The following is a 14104-nucleotide window of genomic DNA, read 5'->3' on the forward strand; positions in this document are numbered from 1 at the left end:
CCTCTCTTCCTCTCGGTCTCTGCTCAAACGTGACGTCCCCAGAGAACTCCCCATACCTTGTTCAAAGAGCACCCCGTGGCTCCGTGCCCCCTAAGCTTGTTCGCTTTTTCTCCCCAGCACTTTCCAACCTGGACATCCTATGGGCCCGTATTTCATCCATTTCACGATGCACAGTCTCTTACATGCTTCCACCCTGTAACATCTCTGAGATCAACCGGGACGTGTCTTATAATCTTATAGCATGTCATAATTTAATTGGCAGTCTTTTTTCTTTCTTAGTGGTACATAAAATCATGGGGCATCTTACAACCCATGGCATTTTTGATGAAATGAAATAAGGCATCTTTATTTGTTTATTGGTCTGTGTGCCCCCTCCTGGGAATGTCAGTTCCCTAATAGCTGGGCTCTGGCTGTTTAGTTCCTTCTGTATCTCCCCAGCGCTGAGCATAGTATCAGCACATGGTGAGCCCTCAAAAAAATGTTGAATGAATGAATGAATGAATGAATGAATGAATGAATGAATGAATAGAGCCTTGTCTCCCCCTTGTGTGGTACCCACCCCCCCACTGCCACACTCCCTCCTGCCTGAGCTACGGTCTGCATCTCTGCTCAGTATTAGACCATGTCCCACCATCATCCTGTCATCCTGTCACCCCAGAGTTCACCCTGGTTTCGGGCTGTCTTTTGGCTCAGCAGCACCAGAGGAGGGAGGGTGAGGATGGGAAAGCAGACATTCTTCAGGAGCTCTGACAAGGGGTGTTAAGTAGAAATGGTAGGTGGAGGACATGGAGCAAAATGGCCCAGAAACCTGGTGGAGCTTCTGAGGCTCACCTCGGGTGAAACCCACTTAAGTTCTCGCAGTTCTGACATTACGGTAATTCAGCAGTGTCTGCAACTCTCAAATTATGGGCAATTTGGGTCTGTCACCTATTCTGAAATAACAGTAATTTGGGTTCATTTGTAACCCTCAAGTTATAGTAACGTGGGCTGATTTCCAGTCCTGAGATTACGGTCATTTGGCCCGTTTGTTTCCTGGGGTGTCTGCTCACAGCCAGACTGACTCTGCTCAATGATGGTGCCTGGAGAAAAAGTGGAATTTAGACAAGTCCATGACAGGGACAGAAGCTGCAGGTCTGGGGGGGTCCTTGTTCCCCTTCATCTACGCTGCCCGCTGTGTTACCTTTGGCCCGACAGGGAATGTCCACCACTTTCTCCATCTCCGCTGTGATGTGTCTCTCTGGCTCCTTGACAAACTGAGGTGGTTCTGCAGGAGGGAGGACCAGGGAAGGGGATCAGAGCCATGCTCCTTTTGATATAGCCACTGTCCAGATCCCTCACACAGCCACTGTAGGCCCCAGCCGTGCTATCCCTACCCGTCAGGGGACCCCCAACAGCCCTGCCCCATCTCACCCAGCACAGACAGGTAGGCACCACGGATGACAGATGGGACACTGCTGCTGCGAAGCACGGCCTCACACTCATAGTAGCCGGTGTCGCTGCCCGTGGGGTTGGGAATGGTGAGCCGGCGGTTGTAGTCACTGATGCCACCTGCCAGCGGTACCCCATCCTTCTTCCAAATGATGTGCAGCTTGATCAGGGGCCTGAAGGGGGTGAGGGAGCAGGTGCTCAGTCTCAGGGACTTCCAGAGGCTCAGGAGGCAGGGCAGGGGTGGTGAGGAGTGTGGCGAGAGTCAGGTGCCTGGGTTTGCCCCCACCCCCACTACTTTCTAGGTGCAAACCCTGCACCAGTACCTTCAGTGCCCTGGGCATCAGTTTACTCATCTGTAAAATGGGGTAACTGTGTCCATTGGGGCTGGGCTGAGGGTGGATGCATGATTGCAGGTAAAGTCCTAGGAACGGCCCCCACCCCGTAACAACACAGTGTACGGGGGCTCTAGAGAGCAGGAAAGCACCTTGCTGTGAACTTTTTCCTTCTGCTTTCCCTGTGTGCTGTGCCCCATCCAAATATAAATCATCAGACAGGAAATTGTTAAAGATGAAGGAAAGTGACAAGAGGGGACATGAGAGAAATACCCAATGTTTGAAGGTGGGAAAACAAAGGCAGGCAGATGGACATACCCACTCCCCAACTTCAACAGGGAGTGAGGGTGGGAGTTGGGGCCCCCTTTCCACCATCACCAACCCAAGGCCCCCCAAGGTCCCCTGAGATCGGGTTTGCCGGCTCTCCTGTTTAGCACCTGGTGGATCCCCGAGGGCAATCTGCCAAAGGGGGGGGGGGGAGTCTGTGTTAGTTCCACAGAGTGTTCAGAATGTCCCATGAAAGAGAGATTCTGTAGTTGCGTAAGTTTGGGCAACACTGGCTTCCGTGCCAATATCCTAGCCTGAGAGCGGCTGTCCCATAACTTCCATTTGGGGCCTGGTTTCTCGCTCCTCGGGCCACAGAGGACAAGTCGGCCCCGCCTGTACCCGACAGCCCTCTGACAGTAGCTCGCGTGCCCACTTGTCATCCCTTCTCCAGGCTAAATACCTCTTCTCCTTTCATGGGTCCTCATATGACACGTTGGCACCTTTCTGAATTCCGACTGGTCTCCTTGGAGCAGCCACTGAAGTTAAGCGTGAGGGGAGGAGGGGCAGGCACTACCCACCTGGCGTTGGCCACGCACTCCATGGTCACCTCCGAGGTCCCGGCCACCACGCTGGTGTTCTTGGGAGGAATGATGATGGTTGGGGCAATGGGGTCTGCAGGGCCCCCTACATCTGGGGAGAGGTCAGGTGTTAGCTGGGGACAGAGCTCGCAAAGCCCATCTCTGCCCAGCCCCCATTAGAGGCTGATGCCGTGGGACAGCTTTGTCCTCATGGAGTAGAGCAGGTGGCCACGGGGCAGCCGCCAAGCAGCCTCAGAGCCGGACTCACCCCAGGGAGCCCGTCACCTGTCCTTCTCTGTGGATAGGTCTCTGCACAGTGTCCATGGAAAGCTCACTGGAGACCTCCACGGCCTCCTCCCTCCTCCTGTAACCCAGCCACACCCTCCTCTCATCCCCCTGTCCTGTTCCTTTGCCTTCAAAATCCTTCCCTGCACCTGCGTTTATCTTCTGGGCTTACTTCTTCATTTTCCACCTCTTCTACCAGAATACAAACTCTCTAAACTGGGTTGATAGTGTCCCCCTCCCCCGGATTCACGTCCATAGCAGCTATCCATGGAAATCAGGTCTCTGCAGATGTAATCAAGTTAAGAGGAGGTCCTACTGCATCAGGTGGGCCCTACATCCAATATGGCGTATCCTTCTGAGAAGAGGGAAATTGAGACACAGACACACAAGGGAGAAGGCCAGGTGAACACAGGCAGAGAATGGAGAGATGAATCTCCAAGCCAAGGAACGTCAGCAGCTCCAGAAGCTGGAAGAGGCGAGAAAGAAACCTCCCTGAGAGGCTTCGGAGAGCGTGTGGCCTGCCCACACTTCAATTTCAGATTTCTGGCCTCCAGAACTGGAAGGGAATAACACCCTGCTGTTACCAGCCACTCAGATTGTGGTACTTTGTTACAGCAGGACTTAGCAAACTCAAACATTCTGTGGGGCAGGAATCTCATGCATCTTTGCTTTGGACTGAATTGTGTCTCCCGTCAAATCTGTATGTGGAAGCCCTAACCCCCTTGTGACTGTATTTGGAGATGGGGTCTTTAGGAGGTAATTGGGTTAAATGACGTCATAAGGGTGGGGCCCTAAGAGGGAGAGATCCCAGAGGTCTCTCTCTCTCTCTCCCTCTCTCTGCCATGAGGACAGTGAGAAGGCGGCTGTCTCCAAGCCAGGAAGGGAGACCTTACCAGAACCTGACCATGCTGGCTCCCTGATCTTGGCCTTCTAGAACTGTAGGAAATAAATGCCTGTGTTGAAGCCCCCCGTCTGTGGTATTCTGTTACGGTAGCCTCTGAGCTGACTCAGATTGCCCACCTCCGCTCTCCAGCACAGAGTAGGTGCTCAAATACATTGGTTAGGTGGATAAATGAATGGAAATATCATGGTACAACCCTCAGGGTCGATGGGAGAAATGAAAGAGAACTTATCATGAGTGAACTTTGTTAAAACAAAACAATACCCCAAAGCCGCCTAAGAGAGGCAGTAGCAACAGCACTTCCTTTAAGAAGTGGCCGGGGTCTCATCTTTGTGGGTCAGTACAGGCCCAAGATCTGCAGAAACTCCAATATTCTCTGCCCACCTGCTCATGGCTTCTGAAAATACAACCAAGGACTTTTTCTCATGTGAAAAATCCATCTAGTCAGCCCCTGTCCAGGAGGTTGGGAGGTGGCCGGCCATAATGACACTACAGCCCTAGGGCAAAAGTGAGTGGTCATCCTTTATGGGGAGGACACTTGGTGGCTCCACTGCCACCCTGGGCCACCCTGGTCAGCCCGGGCAGATTTTCCCCCTGGACTCTAGGCCTGGCTGGAAGAGGCCTGGGATGAATGGGAATAAAATGTCAAAAATAAAGTAAAATGAAGGGGGGAAGAAAGGAAGCATATAAAACAAAATAATTGCCGCAATATAAAAGCCTCATGTAGGTGCCATAAAGAGCGATCAGATTGAAAGCTGCTGATATAGCTGAATCCATAAAAGTGTGCTCTAACTTGTTTATTACATGCTGGGGCATACAGGTACCGTGGCCCAGATTAATGGAGCACGAGGAGAAGACAGACAGGGCCCAAGTGGTTGCCTCATGGCATAGCCAGTTAAGCAGGGACCTCGGAGTTTAAAAATATGAGGCTGCCCCAGGGCCTTGGGCCGGCTTGTTGGCTTTAGGAGGGTGGAGGGGAGACCGGCACCTCCCTAGGGACCCTGGAGCTCATGCCAAGACCCATGCAGCAGCCTGCGGGGCTTGAGGGGAGGGACCGACTGTGGCTGGGGACGCTGGACCCTGCGAAGGAGGGCCTGGGGTTTAGGAAGACCTGCTTCAAAACCTTGATCGGCCCCTGGTGACCCGAGCTAAGCTGGTCTGGGGTGAGTGCTGAGTACCTGGCACGTAATAGGTGCTCAATAAACAACTATCCTTCCTCCTGGGGATTTGCCAGCTTGTGCTTGGGGACACCTGGGGCAAACCAGAGCAAAGAGGAGGGGCGTCTCCCACATGAGTGCCTGCCGTGGGCAGCCTGGGGCAGGAGGAAGCACAGGGGCTCCCCACACATCAGCTAAGCTGGATCCTGCTGCCCCAGGATGATTTTGGTCACGGGCACCAGGGATCCATTCTCCCAGAGTCACCTCATTGAATCTTCCCAACTGTACTGTGCCATTGGTATCAATTTACAGATGAGGAAACTGAGGCTCAGGAACCGTGTGACTCACCTAGGCCACAGGTAAAGTGCATGGTGGGGCAGGGAGGGTGAGCTGCTCCCCTCCTGGGCAGGTTCCAGCTGCCATGAGCCAAGAACCGACCTGTCCTATCCAGCACTGGGCCACAAACCACAGGTGGCTGTGAACTCTTGAAATGTGACCGGTGCCCCTTTAATTTAATGGGATTTAATTTTTAATAATCTGCATTTAATTTAAAAAGGTCCCCAAATTAGTTATTAGAATACTTTTAAGTATGTATGAAACAGCCTGGCACACGGCTCCCTTTCCAGCTATAAATTTTCCGAAATCTAAATACTGATCATGTGTTTCAGATGGAAATGGAGATGCACTGCGAGTGTAAAAGACACGTGGATCCCAAAGATTTAGAAGGAAAAAGAAAACCCAATGGAAAATAGCTCATTCATGTTTTCCTATATCGATTGTATGTTAAAACAGTATATTTACTTAAAATAAAACCTATTAATAAAATCAATTTCACCTATTTCTTATCCCATTAAAAAAAATTAGGCCATTGGAGAATTTTACGTTACTGGTGTGGCGCACATTATGTTTCTATCGGGCAGTGCAGCTCTGTCCCCCGGGTGTGGGGCCACTACCCACGTATGGACTTTTCAAGAGCTGTGACAGTCCATGTGAGTGACCAGGGTTACACCTGGGCAGGGGTAACACCCAGGGTCACTGGCTTTGCCCTGTCCCCCATTTCTGAAGAGCACAGCATCCCCGGAGGGCTGAGAAGCTGAGCTGCTCTGAGCAGAGGAGGGATGAAGGGGTGAGGGGGGAGAGCAGAGGGAGGGGTGAGGCCCAGGTGAGATAAATGAGGGGAGCTGGAGCCAGTGGTGGGCGAAGCGGCAATTGCTCCTAGTACATTGGCTGGTAGGCAGGCAGGCTGGGGATTTGTGTCGGTGACAGGAACAGGGTTTTGAAGCAGTCACTTGTGGGAAGAGAAATTAGCTGAAAATCAGCTGCTTCTGCTCTCAATCCAGTACAAATCACTGCGTGAGAGCAGGAGGTGAGGCGCGATTGGGATGGGAGAAACACAACTGGGGGAGGCTTGGTAGACGTAGGGGTCCAGAGAGGCCCTGCCTGCCTCCCTTGGGCCAGCTGGAAGGTTGGGGGCGTTCACAGGAACAGAGAGTGGATGATCCCCACAGTTGGCCAGGAGAATAGCTGGTGTAACTCCCGTGAGGAGGAGGTTGGGTGCTGGGGGAAGAACACAGAATGAGAGGCTCCAACCTCTGGCCTCAGGGTAAACTGAGTCAGCCAGGAAGATGCCTGGCTTTGACTCAGACCATGAACTTTGCCTCTTACCAAGTGACCGAATTCCATTAGACTCCAGGTATTCTGATCCCTGGAAAATACATGGGGTAAAAACATTTCCCTCGGGCGATTCAATTCCTTTTCCCATAGAAACAGCAGCCCTAGATCACGGACTGGGCCCCAGGCTGGGGTTAGCCTGCGACCTGGCACAGGTCAATGTCAGAGGTTACTTCGGTGACCCTAACGGATGAGCACACAGAATGCAACTCTCCTCCCTGTATCCAGGTCTCTTTCTAGGCAGCATGGAGCCTGGGGTGGGGGAAGGAGATAACTGCAGACATGGAAAGTGGTTCTGCAGGCACTCAGAAGGCCCAGGAGTGGGGAGGGAAGGGGTTGGGGAATGTTCTGGGCTTTCCGGGCACCGGCACACAGAGGCTGGGATCAGAGGAAGGACACAGGAAGGCCCCATGCTGGCTGGCGCCCCCATCTTGCTGCTGGCGGATGCGTCCTGGAGCAACCGTGAATGATAAATGAGACTGGGTTTAGAAGCAGGGGTGGCACAGATGTGGAGAGACGTCAACATCTGGCTCCCCCAGCTTGTGTGGTTTGCTCAGCTGTTGCGGGAAGCTCTGGCCTCATCCCACACACTCTGTGATTCCCGGGCTTGGTCTGCTGCTGGGCAGCCACCCCACCCACCTTCTCAGTCCCAGGGATGGAGCCAGGAGGGAGGGGCCAGCCTGGCCGGGGAGAACCAGGCTGGGAAGGACATCCCCAGCATCCCCATCCTTGCTCAATCTCAGCCGGACAAATGCCTCTTTGCAAAAGGAAACTTAATTTGCTACCCTCTGTGCTCTGCCACTGCGGAGAGGCTTTGCGTCTCTTCCAGGGTGCTGGGCGGACGGATGGAGAGGCACTTTTAGTCAGGAGTGTGGGCAGCAGCCGGCCTATGCTCCCATCAGTGAGGACGGCCTGGCTCCGAGGAGAAGCAGCACTTTTTCTGTGCCAGCTGAGTACAGGCAGTTAGTGTATTTGTTCGAAAATGAGCTTCCCATCTCCTGGCATGCTCTCGCCGTCTGCACCTGAGCCCCAGGGGTGGCTGTAGGCCACACACGCACATTCTCTCCTACGTGCCACACCCTCCCCGGGCCTCCAGTGGCCCTGCTCACAACCACGCTAGGTGTCCCCTCTCCGGATGCAGGATTTCAGACTTGTGGGAATGGGGTCCAGCATGCACCCCCATCCTTGCCTCTGCTCTGACACTCCACTCCCAGCTGGGTCTCCTCCTCTGGAGGGCTCTTCCCTTGCACTCCCCCTAACCCCCGCCACCAGCACCATTCCATCTTCCCGATGACCCCCTGGAGGCCCATTCCCAAGATTTAATGACACGCTCCTCAGCCGTCCCAGGCCCTGACGCTTACTTACTCTCCACGGCGAGAGTGATGGGCTGGCTGGTCTTGTTGTCCCCATTCTTGTCATTAACCGCCTGCACATAGTACCGGCCTGCGTCCGGAGCCACCGTTGACAGGATGACGAGTGTGTTCTCCAGGGTGATAGCTCTGGGAAGAGAAACAGGGCTCGTGACAGGGGCCCGAGGGGCTCCTGGTGTCCGGGAATGGGAGTGGGGACATGAAGCCGGTGGCCTCCACAGCCCCTCCTCTAGTCCACCTCTCAGAGCCTGGACTCCAGCCACATTTCGTTTGTAGGTAAGAGGCTGCCAGCGCTGGGGAATCAGACCCCAATACAGCACATGCCCAGGGGTCCCAGACTGCCGTCCACATGAGGCTTCACTACCCCAAGGTCTGGGCTACGGGCCTGGCCCACAGGGTCCCGTGGAATTCTGCCCTTCCCCCTGTCACAGCATCAGTGGCTGTGTGTGTGGTTATCTGTGTGGACACACCAGGAGCATCTGGATACTTGAAAGTATGCCCCGGAAGGAAGGAAGGAAGGAAGGAAGGAAGGAAGGAAGGAAGGAAGGAAGGAAGGAAGGAAGGGGCAATGACAACAAATTTAGAAATAGGACCATTCCAGAATCGGTGCCTTAACCTAACCCTAAATTTGTTTAGGTCGATTCAAAGGCCACAGGTTGCCAGTAACGTAGACTTTTGGGGTTCACCTCTACCTCCAGCTCCCTCTGAAGCTAGTCAACAGTGGATGGGCTGGGCTGGATGAGAGGGAAAAAGGATGCTGGCTGGGATGTGGGGTGCTGACATGGGCCATTTGTTCCCAATCTGGTTCCCTCTGCTGGGGTCCCATCACGCAGCCGCTCAGCACCCAGGTTTGCAGGCGGGAAAAAAGGGGTGTCCAGGCGGGGAGCTGGGGACCCCATTCAATGGGGGTAAAACAGCGTAAAACATTCTCCTGATGACAAACAAAACCATTAGTTTGTCAAGTCTGTCTCTGGATTTTAATGTGATGTGCCCGAGACAGCTGTTAAATATCCTTAATGTTAGTTTAACAAGGACAAATCCAGTTGAATTCTTTTCAAATTTTCCCATTAGGTGAATGTTACAGAGTTTTAAACAGGCTTTCCAATAAACAGCCCTGCTAATGCCTCCCCAGTCCGCTCTTTCCCAGCCAGGCTGGGCTGGTGTGCCCTGTTTCCTGGTTTTGGGGGTTCGTCTGAAGTTTGGGGGAGTTCTCAGCAGAGGACTGGGAGGTAGGAAGGCAAAGCTCTCCTGCCCCAATTCTTCAGCACCCTAACGATGCCCATTTCTTTTTTCTGTTGAGCTCTTATAACCCCCAGCTGATGAGGTGACAGGAGGTGGGACAGAGGAGGCTAAAATATTTAAAAAGCAACCAAATGGGACAGGGATGGTGACCGTTTCCACACCTGGGAGTCTCCTGCAGGGACCCTCGTCCCTAGTGTCGCTTTGGGGTGAGCCAGGGTTGGGGGAGGGGAGGCTGGGGCAAATGGGGAACTGGGAATGGAGCCCCGGCCCCAGCCTCTAAGGCGTGCACACCCTCGTCCTTGCTGGGCCTCAGTCCCTTCATCTGTGCAAGGGGTGGAAGCAGACGTTTGTGACGGTTCCTTCCAGCCCCGAGGCTGAGGAGTCCTGATTCCTGTCACTGCTGCTGCTCTGCCACCATTTGGCCTGAGGCTGCCCCCTCCCTCTCACACAGCCAGCCATGCCCATGGCCATGGCACACGGGAGCAGGCTGAAGGAGGCCTCGGTGGTGGCCTCACTGGGCACGGCTGTCCCGCTCTCCAGTTTACCTGTCAGTCCTGAGCCCCACGTTGGCCTCCAGAGAAGAGGCTTCCATTTCCAGTCCCTTCTCTCCTTGACCAGGAAGACTCTGCCCCTTTCTCTCCTTTTGGCTACATTCTATCTATATTACCAGCGATCCTTCTAGCTCGATGGTTCTCAACCAGGAGTGGTTTTGCTCTCCAGAGGACAACTGGCAATGGCTCGGGGTGCTACTAGCAACTACTGGTAGAGGTCAGGGATGCTTCTAAGCTCCTACAACGCACTGAGAGCCCACAAATTATTGGGCCCCAAATGTCGAGTGTGCCGTGGCTGAGACACCCCATCCTAGGTGGGGTGGCGTACTGAGGTGGCATAGTTGGTCTCAGTTTCAGGCGCCCCTTCCACAGAGTAGGGGCTGGGAAGTCAGGGCCCCCTTCCCCAGGCCCCCGTGCATCCAGGAGGGGCAGTGTGGCTGAGCTAATGGGGCACGGAGGGAGGGATGTGCACGCTTCTAGGCTGGGACCCTAAGAAGCCCCCTGCACAATCCCACGTTCTTGCCACCCCTCTGTCAGAGCACGGCAACTGGGAAGCCCAGTGTCGATGACAGCAGAGCGACCACCATCCAGGGTCCCCGAATGACTGTGGAGCGGAGTCCCTCCCATCTCTTGCCCGTGGTGGGACTTTAAAACAGCAAGAACTAAACGTCTATGGTGCTGAGTGCCTGGGTTTGGGGTCTGCCCGTTACGGCCGCGAGCACTGCCTCAGCAAGCACTGGAGGGAAGCTCTTTGGACCGGGACCCACAGGGGCTGGGTTCGAGTTCCGAGTGTGGAGGGTACAGGAGGCAGAGACTGGGAAGGGCTAATGGCCTTTTGACTGTCCTCCCTTTGCCCTTGGCGGGCAGCTAAGGAAAGTCCCTGGGCTAATGGCCCTTTGCCAGATGACCAGTCCCTTCATAGATGGTCCTGGAGTGACCTTCTGTTTGTGGCACTCAGGAGGGCCTGCAGCCTGCTGTACCCAGATGAACCCACACTGAAAGAAGCTGGTGGAATTCCTGTGGGGCATGGGTGGAAGGGTCAGCTCTCGGGTAGGGGCTCGGTTCTATTTTCAGCCATATGCCTCTGGTTTCAATTTACTAGGTCTTTCCCACCCCCACCTTCCATCCACTACTCCTATTTAGCCAGCCTTTTTTTTCTCGGCTCCGTGGGGGCCCAATTGATAATTTAATTAAGAAGAAAATAAATCATCCTAGAAGCTGCCCAAAGCCCCCAGCGTGTTGGAAACCTCGTCTCCTTTTCATCAATGAGCACCAGGGAATGGATGAGGAATCGCTAATCACCGTCTGTGCCCCGGCAGTGAGCGCAGCCCTCTGTAGATAGCACGCCCTCAGCACCCCGCACGGCCCTCTGGCATCAGTGTTCATCAGATACGTATCTCTGGCAAACAGACACCAGAGAGTGTGCTACCTGGGACCTTTCCTTTCAGTTATGAATATTAATCCGGTGTAATTGCTGAGATAAAATCACCACCATGTGCTATCATGTGTTTGGGAGGAGTGCTGGAGGGGGTGGGAAGGTGGTGGGTGTGACCACATGTGTGCACGCTGAGATTGTTCTGTGGTGGTGCCAGAGGCTGTTGGGAATGAAAAGGGGTGAGGACAGAAGCCAGGCGGGAGAGCATGAGGTGGGCAGGTGGTGGGGAAGGGATGGTGGGACAGAGGATGGACACGGGGTTTCCTCTGTCACAGCCAATGTAGGAGATGACGGCCATGTGCCCCCTCCCATCTCCGTGCCACACATTGCTGTCCCACCGAGTCTGGATGAGGCCTCAGAATCCTTCTCAATACAGCATTCCAGGCAGTCTCTACCACTCGATGGGCCTGCAGGATGCCATCACTGATACATCTAGGACATGCGAGATAACCTCACTAAAGGGAATGTGGACTCACCTGTCTTAGCACCTGTACAATTCAACCTGACACTCTATGTTAATGGTCAGCCAGGCCCTGCTGCTTTACTGAACCTTGATTAGGTCTATGGGAGAACACCCCGACTCACACAGCACAGGTCCACCTGTTAGCTTGGGGCTCTATTCTAATTCTTCACCTGCTCTGTAGCCACACCCTTTGCTGTGTCACTTTGCAGGTCCTCTCACTCAAGAGGCAGAGTCAGTTCTACCATGTGATGTGCTTTGGCCAATGAGATATTAGCAGAGGCTGGAGAAGTTTGTTTCTGTTTTCTCTCTTGCTCCTCTGCGGTTGCCAGGAGAAGAAGCTAGGGCTAGCTGGCTAGAGGGTGAGACGTGTGGAGCAGAGCTGAGTCACCCGTGATTCTCCCTGGTCGAGAGCCAGCCCGTTCCAGACAAATGAGAGAGAGTCCAGCCAAGACCACCAATCTGCAGATTCATGATGACAGATAAACGCTTTTTGTCTCAGGTCACTGGGATCATTTGTTACACAGCATTATTGTATCTGTCGGTAACTGACGCATTCCAGGACAGTGGTTCTCCACTGTGTCTGCACATTAGAACCACTGGGGACCTTTTAAAAATCGTGATGCCAAGGTATATACACTCCATTTCATGAAGTCAGAATATATGTGGAGTAAGATCTAAAGATCAATATATTTTAAATTGTCCCAAATGATTTCAACAGGTCGCCAGGCTGAGAATCTGTATACCAGGACCAATTCTCTCCAAGTGCAATCACTTTATCTTCCCTGCCCCACATTTTTGTACTCTTCTTATATAATATCCATGTAAGACAGAATTAAGGACCCCAACTCTGGAGTTGGCAAGCCTGGAACCAGCTGTGTGAGACTTGGCAGTGTAGTTAAACTCTGGGGAGCTTCACTTTACTGTCTGTGAAATGGGGATAAAACCAGCTGTCTCATAGGCTTATTAGGAGGGTCACTCAGTCAAAAAGTATTTTTAGAGCATGCACTCTGGGGATCGAGAAGGGAACGAAAAACAGCATCTCTTCCTGGGAGGAGTGTCTCTCCTGGAGGAGAAAGTGATGTGTGGAGTGTATTTAATCCAGGCTGAGAACACAGCAGGCAGCCCATAAACGACAGCCACTGAGATTATTATTATGCTTCTCTCACTAGACTTCTTGGTCCCCAAAGGCAAGAACTGCCTATTTTGGCTCCAGCTTCCTACAGAGACCAGGACGGCTCCACCCACAGTCGACCTGCACTGAAGAGACCAAGACAAGGGTGGTCTTTCTTCTTTTCTGGGAGAGGGGAGCATTGGAGGGAAACTGAAAGGGAAAGCCTGGGCTGGCTCCAGACCCTGAGGGGGGGATCAGGAGGGCCGGGTGTGTCCCAGGAGGAAATGCTTTGCCCCTCGCCCTCTGCGGAGGTGCTGACTCCATTGCTCCTGCCCACAAACCAGGCTGTCACAACCGACGCCTTGGGCCACACAGAGGGGTTTTGTTAGGGCTGAAAGGGCCGTGTGTTCTCTCCTGATGGGGGCCCCCCTGGCCTCACCTTCTACCCGCAGCCAAAACACACACAGCCTGCGCACACTATGGACACCCAGCCACACCCACACACCGGAAACACCCAGGGGCCACCCACCCTGCCGGGGACATGCCAGCACCCTCCCACGGCCCCCTGGTCTTGCTGGCCTGAGCCCTGGGTCTGTAACCACAGTGATGGCACTTCTGTCTGTGCCTGTTTAGGTTTCTTAAGTACTCTGGGAGGCAGATTTCTTTTCTAGCTGAGAATGGAGCCAATGCCCTGGGATTCCCCAGGAAGGCGACTGAGCTTTCCTGGCTCCCGGTCTTCGCACGCACATTCCCAGAAAGGCCCCTCGTAAACCAAACTTCTGTCATCTGGGAGGTCCCCAGGATGGCTCTGTCCCAGAAGAGCTGAAAGAAGCTTCCACGAGAAGGGCCCTGCTCAGCATTTTGGGGGCTTTTCCTGGCCCCAAACCTCCTGTCTCCGGGCAAGCGCCCCCCCCCTGCCCCCCAGAGCAGGGTGCTCACATGCGGCCGCTGGGCGGGATCTTGCGGCCGTCCCGGAACCAGGTCACCTGTGGCCGGGGGAAGCTGGCGATACGTGGGGCACGGATGACGGCGGCCTCTCCATGGGACACACTCTGGCGCTTCTCACCCTCCTCAAAGTTCCCCATGTCTGCGGAGGGAAAGAGCACACGCAGGGATCAGGGGCCGAGGCCAGTGGCTGAGACTGCCCAGCTCATGGGGTGGGAGTCGTGGCAGGAGAGGGAAGATACAGGCAGGATGACCATGGGGCAAGGGGACACCACACCCAGACCGCCCCTCGTGACCCCACTGCCCCTTCTAACTATGATATGCCCTACGTTGTGCTTTTGGGGTTCTCATCCGTTTAGACCCACAAA

At 54.1% G+C, this 14104-nt stretch overlaps 1 protein-coding gene across 2 annotated transcripts in view; it reads right to left on the bottom strand.

Moving 5' to 3' along the window:
- The window catches only part of SDK2 (sidekick cell adhesion molecule 2), a 246705-nt gene that overhangs the window by 77359 nt on the left and 155242 nt on the right, over nucleotides 1–14104 (bottom strand). For both annotated transcript variants that reach the window (XM_074319611.1, XM_074319612.1), the window contains exons 4-8: nucleotides 13731–13878; nucleotides 7985–8118; nucleotides 2606–2717; nucleotides 1411–1601; nucleotides 1181–1264 (exon numbers count right to left, since the gene is read on the bottom strand). In XM_074319611.1, coding sequence (XP_074175712.1) covers nucleotides 1181–1264; nucleotides 1411–1601; nucleotides 2606–2717; nucleotides 7985–8118; nucleotides 13731–13878 — 669 coding nt within the window. The remainder of the gene's footprint in view (nucleotides 1–1180; nucleotides 1265–1410; nucleotides 1602–2605; nucleotides 2718–7984; nucleotides 8119–13730; nucleotides 13879–14104) is intronic.

The sequence above is a fragment of the Rhinolophus sinicus genome, linkage group LG15 (genome assembly GCF_036562045.2).
Source record: "Rhinolophus sinicus isolate RSC01 linkage group LG15, ASM3656204v1, whole genome shotgun sequence".
In the NCBI taxonomy this organism is placed as follows: Eukaryota; Metazoa; Chordata; class Mammalia; order Chiroptera; family Rhinolophidae; genus Rhinolophus; species Rhinolophus sinicus.